General features: G+C 36.1%; 1 protein-coding gene across 4 annotated transcripts in view; it reads right to left on the reverse strand.

Moving 5' to 3' along the window:
• The window catches only part of LOC107785348 (ornithine aminotransferase, mitochondrial-like), a 28,864-nt gene extending 18,394 nt beyond the window's left edge, over window positions 1–10,470 (reverse strand). For 3 of the 4 annotated variants that reach the window (XR_012699102.1, XM_075230449.1, XM_075230448.1), the window contains exons 1-7: window positions 10,061–10,470; window positions 5,252–5,360; window positions 3,933–4,163; window positions 1,326–1,485; window positions 1,143–1,198; window positions 674–826; window positions 459–556 (exon numbers count right to left, since the gene is read on the reverse strand). Coding sequence is in view for 3 of the 4 variants with exons in the window: in XM_075230449.1 (XP_075086550.1) it covers window positions 459–556; window positions 674–826; window positions 1,143–1,198; window positions 1,326–1,485; window positions 3,933–4,163; window positions 5,252–5,360; window positions 10,061–10,221 (968 nt within the window). In the remaining variant the exon portion in view is untranslated. 4 annotated transcript variants of the gene reach the window in all.
• Window positions 10,471–13,929: the final 3,459 nt, after the last annotated feature.

Here is a 13,929-nt window from a genome sequence, read left to right on the forward strand (position 1 = left end):
ATCTTGGCGTGTTGTACAATGAAGAAGAATTAAGAAATTGGCACTAAACTATCGACTCCTCCAGGTTCTAGTATCTTTCCAGTCTTTTTTTTTTTTTAAATAAGGAAAAAACAATAAAGACTGGAAAGATACTAGAATATGGAGGATTAGGCTTAGTCGATAGTTTAGTCGAGGCAATCTTTATTCTCCTTCACAAGCCATAAAAGCACCATAAGGTTCAAATAAAAACATTTTTATCCTATTAACAAGCACTCCATCATTTCATAATTTTTTGAGCAACACCCAAGGCATCATTGACATCAATAAAACATAGAATTGTGCAAGTCAAATGAACTCGAGAAAGTTGATCGGAATCCATAATTTGCTCTTTTCAAAGTAACTAACTCATCGGAAATTAACTGCAAGTCAAAATAAATTAACAAACAGTTGCGAGAAATTCTCATATAGCAATTTGCAACCTTCCATGCTCTCCGGCCTGAATGCAAAGCATAACATCTTTATCTGCAAGTACAGCGCTCACAGGCAACACTCCACCACCTAATGCTTTTCCCAATATCTGCACAGCACGTTTTCAAAATTTAGGAGCATGACCACAATTCCACAAACTCAAGCTAGTAGCATACGTTCAAAACAAATTTTAATCGTCTTCTTATAAAAACTATGAGTCCCTTACAACAACATCTGAACGAACTTCTTCCCAATCACAAGCCAGCAATCGACCAGAACGTGCCAAACCACTTTGTATTTCATCAGCAATCATCAATATATTGTACTTTGAGCAAAGATCTCTAACAGCCTTCAGGTAACCTTCAGGCGGAATTATAACCTGGTAAGGAAGAAAAATATCATGTATGGTACAGAATAAACACAATACTTTTCCATTGGGTCAAGTGACAATAAACATATAGTAACAAGACTTCATTATCTTCCTGCCGGAGTGCCCTTTCCAGGTGGCATGAACAAAACATTAAGCAAATAAAAGGCAATGGAAAAGATTGAAAATGCCAACACCGATTTCAGGTTGAGGTAAGGTAGAGCCCTCTCCAAGCAAATATTTGTAAATTTGTTGTTATAACATATTAGATATGATCTTAGACACTATGCATTTCTAAATGGTCACATTGGTTGAAGAATACACATACCCCAGCCTCTCCCTGAATTGGTTCAAACAAAAAGCCAGCTATCTGATCTCCTTTCTCTGAAACCATAATAGTGAAAAACAATGAGCTTCAACAACTATGTTTGCAATTAGAAGTATGTATTTGACCACCATTACTTTGGCAAGACAGATTCATCACCTTTACAGGCACGACCTTTTTACATACCTTTAAATAATTTTTCAAGGGCAACAGCATCTCCAAAATCAACTTTAAGTTGCCCAGGTAATAGGGGCCAAAAGCCACGAGTAGCTTCATTGTCACAACTCATGGAGATTGCAGCCAATGTCCGACCATGGAAGCAGCCACAGCATGAGACAATGATAACCTGCAAATGAAAAATTTAAACAAAATATACTGAAAAGTTCTGACAGATTTCCGGGTCAATCTTAGTAAAGAGGACATGGCATTTCATGGTGCCGTTAGGAAACTTTAAGCTGAAGTTCAATTATGTATGACCGGAAACATACAGTTGACTTGAATTTGAAAGTAGGAATACACCATAAAACTGGATCAGCAGGTTCTGGACTCAACTTTCATAACATTTACATAACAGCCGCTAACTTTTGTAAAACTTTGGATAACTTAAATGGGGGGATAACTTAATTGGGGAGAAACCAGCTGAAGTAAATGTTGACAAAGTTACACAAAATGTTCCACAAGTAAGAGAAAACTTTTCAGAAGTTAATTCTGAAATCTTCAGTCTCCAATTTTAAAAAAATCTTCATTAAGCGCAATCAAGATTGACTAGTCATGTCTGAACATAGCAGAGGAAATGACAGAGAGCAGTGAACATAACTCTTTGCAACCCCAATTAAGTTATCCAAAGTTTTACAAAAGTTAGCGGTGGTTACAGTTGACTTGAATTTGAAAGTAGGAATACACCATAAAACTGGATGTAGCAGGTTTTGGACTCTAACTTTCATAACATTTATATAACCACCGCTAACTTTTGTAAAACTTTGGATAACTTAATTGGGGAGAAACCAGCTGAAGTAAATGTTGACAAAGTTACACAAAATGTTCCACAAGTAAGAGAAAACTTTTCAGAAGTTAATTCTGAAATCTTCAGTCTCCAATTTTAAAAAAATCTTCATTAAGCGCAATCAAGATTGACTAGTCATGTCTGAACATAGCAGAGGAAATGACAGAGAGCAGTGAACATAACTCTTTGCAACCCCAATTAAGTTATCCAAAGTTTTACAAAAGTTAGCGGTCATGCATTTTGCACTTTAACCAGAACAAAAAGAAGATAATCGATGATGATAGTTCTTATTACACACTTGGTTTCCACAAGGGTGATTTTTAAAGTATGGCAATAAAAGAAATGAACTTGCCACTGCACTCGAGGGTGTGGCCTAGTGGTCAATGAAGTGGGAGGAGAACCATGAGGTCTCAGATTCAAATCCTAGCGGAGGCAAACAACACTTACTGATTTCTTCCCATCTGTCTGAGTCTTGGTGGTTAAAGTTATCTGGTACCTATGCTGGTGGGAGGCAGTAGGTATTCAATAAAATTGTCAAGGTGCACACAAGCTGGCCCTGACACCACCATCATTAGAAGGAAAAAAAAAACAAGAAAAAGGAATGAACTTGCCACCATCATCAAAAGCTATGTTGGCCATTCAGTTTAGACCCTGTAAATTCATTCTTATTTTCTCCATCTTCCCCAAGTTGTCGGAAAGATTGCTTCATTCAGCTGATATAACAACCATTGAATTGCATAAAATGCCTCATTTAAAGGCTTAATCTGTCAAAGAAAGAACATTTTTAGTTCTTTATTGTAGGTCTGCAACACACTCATGTGTCATCCCGATTTCTTCTCTTAGGTCAAGCATGTGGAAATTTTTTATGACTGGTGGTGGCTAGACAGCAACCCGGAACCCTTTGTCTGCTTGAACTATGTGAATCACCTCATTTAAAAGTTTAAGTTGTTAGACGACGTGCATTATTATTCTTTCTTCAGGTCTGCAACTATGGATTATCGCCTTACCTAGCTCTTACGCAAGTTTTGCTGTTCTTCATTAGCTCTCTTTCAATCATTTTTTCTTTTCTTTTTTTTTTTGGGGGGGGGGGGGGGGAGGGGGCGCATTAATCAAGAATTTTAACTCCTAGTTCACTCACCACCCTAAGTTATAAGTCCTTCAAGATTGATCGTACTCAGCTGGAGACTGCCTGTTCATGTCATGCAATCTCCTTACCAACCCTTCACGTCTCCTCTCATTTGAAATAAAATAACCAGGTCTCAGCAAATCAAGTAGTTGAAGTCAATCCAGAATGTTAGGGATAGAAAAGCATACAAAAAAAAAATTTGACCCAAACAATGTTTTGCAAAGATATACATACACGTAATCTACCTATGGCAAGTGCTGTTTCTTTTTCTTTTTTTAAAATAACCGAGAAGTTTCAGGGCCAATGGCGCAGAATTCGAAACTGGGCGGATTGTGCGCCAACATTAAGCCTGTTAGTTGTTGAAAAGAATCACCTCTCTCTCTCTGTTCCTATTTTTTTTTTTTTTTTTTTGGGGGGGGGGGGGGGGACTTATAAAAAAGGGTACTGGCCAGAAGAATCACTTTATTTTACTCCTTTTGACCATTAATTTACTCTCATTAGATGAGGCAATTGCTTTTCATGCACCTATCCTAAGAGATCTATCTATAACTTAACTAATCTGTGACCCAAGTAATTAGGCAAACTACTGGGAAGTTGCTAAAGTACGACCTCCTGACATACACCAAATGCATGAAGTATCAACAGGATGGTATATTTTCTTTACCTCATTTTTTGGTATTCTTTTCTTCATGGAACCCCATTTCCTTGCCAGCTTAAGAGCTGTTTCTACTCCTTCTGCACCAGTGTTCATAGGTAGCACCATATCATATCCAAACATGCTGGTTATATATTCTGCAAATACTGGAAACTTATCATTATAGAAGGCACGAGAACTAAGAGTGAGCGTTTGAGCCTGTTCTGCTAAAGCTTTCATGATCTTTGGATGACAGTGTCCCTGAAAATAAAGTTAACTTTAATTCAGTCTGAAAATCTTGCATAGTACTTCTCTATTCTTTAAATGTGACACCTGACTTTGGGACGTCTCAACAATATTTAATATGCTTATCAGAACAAATCCATTTATTAGTTCAAAACTAAGCAATTGTGTAATGTAAACCTTATGAAAGTAACATTTCGATACTATTTTCTTCCACTATGACAAATATTAGATTAAGTCAAGTTGAATTCTCAACCGCTGTACTCAGATGAAAGTGGTGTGGAGGACAAGAGCATCACTAAGAGAGTAGGGAACGGCCTGACACCTACTTTTGCACTATGACGCAGCAACGGAGATGTGGAATATGCCGTGGCATTATTTGGAATGCAACAAGTGGTGCCTAGAGACCATCAATGCCTATCCATGCGGAGGGGCCCTAGAGCCCCAAACATAATCAGGGAAATGTGGTACACTAGCCTCGTTTGCATAATATGAAACGTAGAAAGAGATATACATGAGGTGTCTTGAAGCTAAGCTGCTCGGCTATGAACAGGGTAAAGCATATTTTTTTAAGCACTCTATTTTTTGGTGCATATGGGAAGGTATGAATTTTACACACACTCATGAAATTTTGGAAGCTCTGCAGACTTAATATTTGAAAGCCTTACATTTAGCAACTCATTTGTCTGGTTGCAAGTATTTGAATAAAATATTTGATAAAATATATATTCTATTATTTAGAGAAAAGACAGGTATTAATAAGAATAAAATGAACCTGCTAAAGTCGATCCGTGTTAGTGACTACTTTACTAGTTTCTTTTACTAATACCATATATTAAGTAAGACGAGCTAGCTGATTATCTGTACCAATACATTATGTCAGATATATCAGATAAATAAAACCAAGAGCCATGAACTGTATGCATGGGAAGAAAGGTGATGACACCTCCCTGCAATTCTTCAACTGAAGAAGAGGATCTACGGAGTAGGGCAAGTGCGTGCCAGAAGCCCAATAAAAGAATAGTACAATGTTGATTCTACATATTTTTAGGAAACACTTGATAAGAGATACCAATTTGTCCATTATTTTTCCTTTATCTTTTTACCTGATTGACAGCAGAATAAGCTGAGAGGAAATCAAGATACTTTTTCCCTTCAGGATCCCAGATGGATGAACCCTTAGCTTTAGAAAAGACAATAGGAATCGGATGGTAACTGCAATTCGATCAGAAAAATAAGTATTTCAACGCTATACCAGCCACGTAATAGTAATTTGTTCATTAAATAACAAGAGCTGACATGGTTTGGGCTGTGACATTAGCAAACACTCGCAAAAAAATATCTAAAAAAAAATATTAGCTACAATCTATTAACCTAGTGTTACTTCCAATTACCTTTAGTGGCTAAGTTAAAGTGCAACACCTAAGATTATTTTTTCCTTGTCCAAAATGGATGCGCTGAATTTAGTTTTAAAAAAAGTAAAAAGGAGTGAAAAGAGAATCTACAACCAGATGCAAAAGTATATGCACACAAAAGAAATATTTGTACCCGTCTACATTAGTGCACATGAACGAGTAAACCAAAGTTTAATGGTCCAGAAGCCACATGACTCCTAGGTCCAAAGATCGCAACAGATTAAGTAGAGACTTGTGTAATTCAACTCTCTTACTCCTCAAATGGAAAAGCCATTACTAGAAAACAACACGAAATTGGAGATATAATCCCTCTTTTTTTTGGATAAAGTAAGGTAACGGGGATATAATCACTTATTAAGCACACACTGCTCAAAGCATGAGCAGTTGACCACTTAATGCATCTTAACTGTGCTTTTCACTGCTGCATAGCCTCCTATAAGAGATCTCGTTGAAAGTATATCGCCAGCAATATGACCACATACAGCATCAAAACAAACCAGTTATCTTGTGTCTTGTCAACACCCTGGTATTCTCATTTCCTTGTCCCTGAATAGAGGGTTGGCAGAATCACTTCAAATTTTTTTCATTTCCTGGTTCTAAAATCCAAGTCATAAAATTTTGTGAAAACTCACAAATCAACTAGACTCTAGCTTCTCAAAACTAAGAACTCTCTTCAAGATGCATTGCTAGTCTTCATTCTTCCTCTTTACAAGTAGCCAACTTCTAATGATGCCAGATCATGGCAAGGAGGTGAATGTAGAAGAGCGTGGAAGCACTCTACGATACCTGAATTTGGCTTTTTGTCAAGCCTGACAAACTCCTCATCCGTCATTTTCTCCAGCTTTTTTGCCTCCCTGCAGGACAATATCTACACCATCCTAGATCAGGATAGCCTGCATATTGAGTTTCCATGTGTTGAAATTAGCATTGCAATCGAGTTTGTCAACATATGCCTATGTTAACCCCATGGTGACACTGGGACAAAACTCGGATTAACTTGATTCTAATATCAATATGTTAGGGTTGGGAGTCCGGGTAGTGCAAAAATAGACAAAGTAAGCCAATAGTAATGGTAAGTAAAGCAAAAAAAGGAGGCACAAAACTTGTGTAGTCGGTCAATAAGAACTATGTAGGGAGGAGCAATTCCATTATATCATCAACTATACAGAAAAAATAAGAAAATTAGATATAGCATTATAATTAACCCTGAAATATCCGGAAAGAATAACCTCACGCAAAACACTCACAAAGAGAACCACACTAGTATAACTCCAACACTTAACTCTCTCACGAAATACTCTTTATCTTGATACAAGAAACAAACACTAGAAATGTTACGTAATGTTTTAAGGTGCCTCTAAAGTGAGAAATGATTGGTTATTTATAACTGAAGATTATAAAGTTGCTTGGCGAATATTTGGCCAACAATTCCCGAATTGTTTGGCGAAATATTGGCCAACAATGTTTAATGTTGAAAGGCCAAAAATAGGCCACGTAACAAATCTCCATCTTGGCCTATTTTTGACTAATATAGCAAATTTTCTCCACCTTCTCCATAAAGTCCCCATTATCGGCTTACCATAATCACGGCTTTTCAAAAGTCTGGCCATGTACACACCATTGCATGCATAATAGTCCGGTCCATACTAAGAATAGGGTACATGTGTCATATACCTCTCTTGTTGGCGTGCTCGTATACCAATTTGTTACGTGGCCTATTTTTTACCTCTCAACACGAAGCATTGTTAGTTAATATTTTGGGCAAACAATTTGAGAATTGTTACCCAATATCTAACCAAACAACTTGAGAATTGTTGGCCAAATATTGGCCAAGCAATTTCCTAAAATTTTGTTATGCATAGTCAACCATTTCTTACTTTTGAAGCACCCTTCAGAAATTGAGAAACAATATAGTATCTTTTCTCTTGTATCAAAAGAGAGTATTTTTTAGAAGAGTTAAGTGTTAAGAAAACATTTTTAAGTGTTCTATGATGTTATTCTCTCAAGGTATTTTGAGATTAATTATAATATTATATCTAATTTTGTAATCTCTTTTGTATACTTAATACAGGGAAATTGTTCCTCTATGCCCATGGTTAGGTCTTACTTACCGAACCACGTATATTTTGTGCCTCCATTATTTGCCTTAGTTATCATCATTATCGACTTGCTTTGTCTAATTTCGCACTACCCACGCTCTCCACCCTAACAAAAACTATATACAAGAAACAAACCTTTGTACCCATCTAGATTAGTGCATATGAATGAGTAAATCCAAAGTTTAATGGTTGGGGAGCCACATGAGTAAATAAATAACAACTACGTCTCAGTCCCAAACAAGTTGGAGTCGGCTATATGAATCCTCACTTCTTTCTTTAAGCTCAACTCATATTATCATCATACCAAAATAAAACAAAAGTGAGACTGAAAAATAAGTTAAATACATAAATGAGTAATACTCTCTCTGTTTCAATTTATGTGTCTTAGTTTGCGCGGGCACGGAATTTTAAAAAGTAAGTAATACTCTCTCTGTTTCAATTTATGTGTCTTAGTTTGCGCGGGCACGGAATTTTAAAAAGTAAGGAAGACATTTAAATCTTGTGGTCTTAAAATAAAGATGTGTGTAATGTACCAAAATATCCTTGAATCTTGTGGAATTAAATATACCATGTGGAAAGTTAGAGTTAAAGAGTTACTAAGTATAGAAAGAGATATTATTTTGGAAAAAGACAAAAAGAAAAGTAAGACACATAAATATCATTCCATTTTCTTGAAACGATGAGCCTAAATATCTAAATTATTTGCATTTTGGCACCGCAATCCCATCTAGTCTCACCTCAACTTCGCTCTTCTCATGCTGACTAAACTTGCAGAGCATGTATTTAGCCTTACTTCTACTAATCCTAAAATCCTTACTCTCTAAGGTGCTCCTCCATAGTTCAAGCTTTTAGGTTGACACCCTCGCTAGTTTCATCAAGCTTCTCAATAGCTAGATGAGTCTTGGATCCAAATATCGCATCAGATAACGTAGAGACTTCTTGTAATTCAACTTTCTTACAAGGATCCTTTTGACTAACTCTTTCGGTGGAGCACTCCTGCGACTGAAAATCCATTGCTATAAAGCAACAAGAAATTGGTATATGATCACTCATTAAGCACACAGTTAAAAGGAATCCTTCTCCTGCTAAAAGCATGAGCAATTGACCACAAAATTAATGCATCTTACTTGTTTGCTCTTCACTGCCGCAAATAGCCTCCTATAAGAAATCTCGTTGAAAATATCAGCAGCCGTATGACCGCATTATCACAACAAACCAATTATATTTTGTCAACCCCTTGGTGGTCTTATCTTTAGTTGCAAGATCCAAGCCACTAAAATTTTGTGAAATCTCACAGTTCAACAAGGCCTCTAACTTAGCAAAACTAAGAACTCACTCCAAGAAGCACCGTTATTCTTCATTCTTCTTCTTTATGACTAGCCCAACTCCTACTGATACCAAAAAGCTCTAGTAGCATGGTGGTCAATGTTGAAGTGCACCAGAAGCACGCTAGGATAAAGATAATCAATTCTATCCGCCTGAGTGCATTGAAATGCCTACGAGTTTGGCAAATCAACTATTGATCCAATAACTTGCATTAGCATTTGTAGTTTTGCAACTTCTTGTATACCTATCCACTACAACTAGTGTTCCCATCTCAGGACTTGGGATTACCTACAGGCAATGACATCTTTACACTATGATCATAATTACAGGTCATACAATTGATCCATCAGCAAAATAAAGCACAACACAACCAACAGGAGGAAATGATCTCCTACGCCCACTTACCATTTGAATAGAAGAAAATGACCCTATAAAAATCTTTTGTGTTTTATTTACAATCTACCGTGCTATTTTCTACCGATATCCTATGAAAAGGGTCATATAACTAAAATAACATTTGTAATAGACAACAAAACCAAATCTCCCTGATAACAATAACTTGCACAACATCGAACTAATGGCATGTAGTGTTGCAAGAAGTAGAAGGAACAACAAGGAGAATTATAACATAACCCCCCGGCCCCCAAATCCAAAATACACTGTAAAGGATGTTTATCTAGGAAGCAACTTCTCCAGGAAAAATACCATAATCAACTCTTAAGAACCTAAAAAAAAGCTAAGAAAGACAAGATGATAAGCAGACACTAAAGGATGAGATTAAGCGTACTTTCATTTCAATCACCTAGTCATGAATAAGTTAAAATCTGCAATCACAGGACAAACAAAAAACTACACTCTTATCAAATAAAAAATGAGAGAAACTACAAAAGGAATGACTTTGAAAAACACAGAAGCCTAGAAACATAAGATGTCAAATAAATTCACATATAATCGATTTTGAAGTTTAAAAAAAAAACAAGAGTGACGCAGATAAGGAAATGAAACATATAATTAAAAAAAACAAGAAATTAGAATTTGAACAAAGAAACAGTAAAGAAGTGGGAGATAATTTTACTTGTGGGCACTGCACTCATACTCCAAGTTGATGAGATTTTGAGAAGGGGAAGTTGTGGTGCTGCCTTCAGGAAGTGCACTAAAACTTCTAAAACTTCTAAAGCTTCCTCCTCTCGTGTAAATCCTTCTCAACATACACTGCAAAGGCCTCTTCATCGTCATGTTCAACCTCAATTCGGATTATGAAATTGCCCTTTTGGTATGAAGAACTAATATTTTTCGATCTCCTCTCTCTCTCTGTCTAGTTGTGTTTTGCAGTCCTTGATTGCTTCAATTGATTGTTTCAACTTTTTTTTCTCTTTCGTTACGTGTTGTCTTACTCAAGCTGATGATGGGAACTGCAGTTTGTGTCTTTATGTGGTAAAAGGTGGCGTCTCAATGCACAATTCCCAAATGGCTCACTATCCGAGTGAAACTGCAACTGATAAACGAACCACAAATACTCATTTACTCTCAATTCGGCTGACCAATTGGAGGGAAAATTCAGCATTAAGTTGGGCCTGCCTAAATATAGGAGGATTTAATATTTAAAGTTTTTAAAAATTATTTTATAATATTAGATAGGAAATTCAAAAATAGTCACATTTACAAGTGTTAATTGAAAAATAGCTAAAGTTTCAAAAATAATCAAAATAGTCACTTTTCATGTAAAGATAAATCTTAACGAAAACACTGTTCAAAATCCGGAAAATATTTCAGCGGTCCAGCATAATGTGCTGGAAATTCATACACAAGTGCTCCAATCTCCAATATATTATGCTGAAATTTTCAGTGTGTTGGAGTTCCAGTATAATATGCTGGAAGTTCATACACAGGTGCACCAATCTCCAGTATATTATGCTGGAACTTTCTTTGTTGCAGCAAAATAGTGGTTATTTTTCAATGACTTTGCAAACGCTGGCTATTTTTCAATTACCAGTCCGAAAACTGGCTAGCCCGTGCTATTTTTACGATTTTTGTCCGTCAAAACCCGTTTGTGCTGCAGCCAGGCCTCACGCCCAACTTCATCCTTCTCACAACACTTAGCCAAAATTAAGTTTTCTAGTTTGATAAGGTAATTGTTTGATTTAAAATCGAAAATGGATTCGATACAATTCAAAAGAATCTAAGAAATGATCAAAATAGGAATGATTTTCGAACTTGATTCTATAAAAATTCAAGTTTCATTTTTGAATGAAGTAATTACAGCAACTTTGGACTTATAATATTTTAGGCATCTTTCAACGTAGTAAATTTAGGAATGATTTAGGCTACGAATTTAAGTAAATGCAACAGTAAATAAATAAGAACACAAGGCACAATATATAGGAAACTCTTTTCCTAACTTTGTATTTAACTCGAGCATACAAAGAAACTCAACTCGAAGTATAATGCAGTGTACAAGAAGATCACTCTTGACCCTCATATTTTCTGACAAGACTACTCTTAGTCTTAGGCGTTTTCACTCTTGAAAATAAACTTAGGAACTCTTTCCTAACTCAAACATGCACTCACACATTTTTCTCTATGCCACAAGCATAAGGGTGTTGCACATTTATAGAACATGTGACAGCCCTTTGCCTTTACACTTGTTGCACTTAGACTTAGACATTTATCCCTCACAACCTACTATTTTAGCCTAGTGTAGTTGATATCCCCCAACTACTAGGATTATGTAGATCATGTTAATATAATGGAAACATGGCTCCAAAAATGTTATGGCAACTGCCTGCCAGATTTGAACAAAGCCAATTGCTGCCCATGTGCTTTGTAACCACCATTGACTTGGTCAAGCTGAAGCTTGATGCCCATGTGTGTGCCTTGTCTTGAATCAGGCACCAATGCCTTACTCTCAGGTTCATTGCAGCCGCATTTAGCCCATGTCATTACCCCGCACATAGTCCTTTGTCGCGCCCCAATGTCATGACAAGTCTGCTTTGCGCGCATGCCTTCATTGCACTTAGCCTGCCTTTGTCAAATTCGTTTTTGACTTGCCTTGGCATCACTGCCCCATGCCTTTGTCATGCCCAAGTGTCACCCTCAAACCACATCTCATTGTCAAACTATTGCCAAGCTGACTTGCTTCCCTCGAAGCCTTGGCCATCACTTGCACGTTTTTCTTTTTGCCTTGGTGCTAGCTCGTGTACCTTAGCTTGGCAACACTCATATTGCTCCATGACAACACTCTCGTTGTCAAGTCAAGCTCAAAGAGGCGGATCCCTAACAGTACATGTGTACTCATATATTACAGGTAGATCCGTCCGGGTCAATCGACTTTGTGATCCGTTACACATTATTTTTAGGTGAAGAATTAACTCAAATAGCTGCTCATCTAGCTACTTAAATAAAAAATAGCCGATGGAGGTATAGTTTATACATAATTTATGTATTATATGTGTATAGTTGTGTATAATCAATATATAATTTATGTATATGGCTAGAAAAAGTAAAGCATGAATATGTCTGGCTATTTGTGTAAAGATCCTTTTTAGTTTGTATTAGATAAGAATCTTATTTATACAAGCTGAAAATAAAATACAAAAAAAATTATAATTTTTTTTTCTATTTAAATTGTTTGTTACATTTCGTCCTTGTGCACATCAAATGATTACAAAAGGTGGTATTTGTAGTGGTATAATGTATTGTCTTAAATTTTTCATTTCAATTGTCTTTGGCAATTATTGGGTGCATCAGGTAAATGTTCAGTACAAGAGCTTCCTTTGAAGAAAAAAAATGGTAAAAAGTAAAATTTACTTTGTACGAAATAAATAAGGCAAAGGTTTATTTATATTATCAGCTATGTGCACAAACAAATTGAACATATATTTGCTATTTAAATTGTAAAAATTATGTTTAACCATTTCGTCCTTGTGCATTACAAAAGGTGGTACTTGTGGTGGTATAGTGTATTCTCTTAAAATTCATTTCAATTCGTGTTTGGCGATTATTGGTGCATCAGGTAACTCTTGAGTACAAGAGCTTCTTTTGAAGAAGAAAAAATTTTAGTTAAATGTTAAGTTTAGTTTGTACAAAATAATCAATGCCGAAGTTATTTATGTTAACAGCTATGTGCACAGCAAATTAAACACATCTTTGTCTATTTCTTTTATCCCAATTTATGTACCTCTTTAGTTGAGCACGTTTTATATTTTGATGATTAACAAACCAGGATTATCGTATTGAAGGAACCAGGTTTTATGAACAGGTTATTATGTTACTGGACTGGTAGAACAAATATGTTATGGTGTCAATGGAAGAACCATGTCCCTTAAAGGTGATGTTTGAAGAATATGTTCTTAGAAGTGGTTTTGACGATTAACCAACAACTGGCAGCGTACTAGATCTCGTGAAGATATGTGTTGTGCTGATATACAGGGCTGCAGATGTGTCATACAAATATCAAAAGAACCAGGTCCCTTGAAGACGTTGATCAGAAGCTGGAAGCTTATTTCTAGTGCAAGTCGGCTGAGCTGAATTTTTGTTGTAATTTGGATTCCTTGAGGGAGATATTTTGTGGGCTGAAAGTATGATAGTAATTAGAGGAATTCGTAGTCAACAAGGATTCATTAATTATAGGAATACTTGCATGGAAAAGAAAAGCGTGTAAATGAGTCTTTTAAGGAAAGTCAAATCCTAATGCAAGTCAGATTCCTTAAAAAATTAAATTCGTGGGCTACAAGAAAATTATTAGCGGAGGGAATTCGTGTTCAAAAAGGATTTAACAATTATGAAAATGCTTGCATTAAAGGAAGATTTGAGGAGTCAGATTCAAATAAGAAACGATTTCCTAAAATGATTCTTTTCCTTATCCGATTTCTTTTAGGTTTTGGAACATAAATCGAAGAAAGATTTCGTCCAACCTCATAGGGTCATACCTATATAAAGCATCAC

Source organism: Nicotiana tabacum, chromosome 15, assembly GCF_000715075.1.
Source record: "Nicotiana tabacum cultivar K326 chromosome 15, ASM71507v2, whole genome shotgun sequence".
In the NCBI taxonomy this organism is placed as follows: domain Eukaryota; kingdom Viridiplantae; phylum Streptophyta; class Magnoliopsida; order Solanales; family Solanaceae; genus Nicotiana; species Nicotiana tabacum.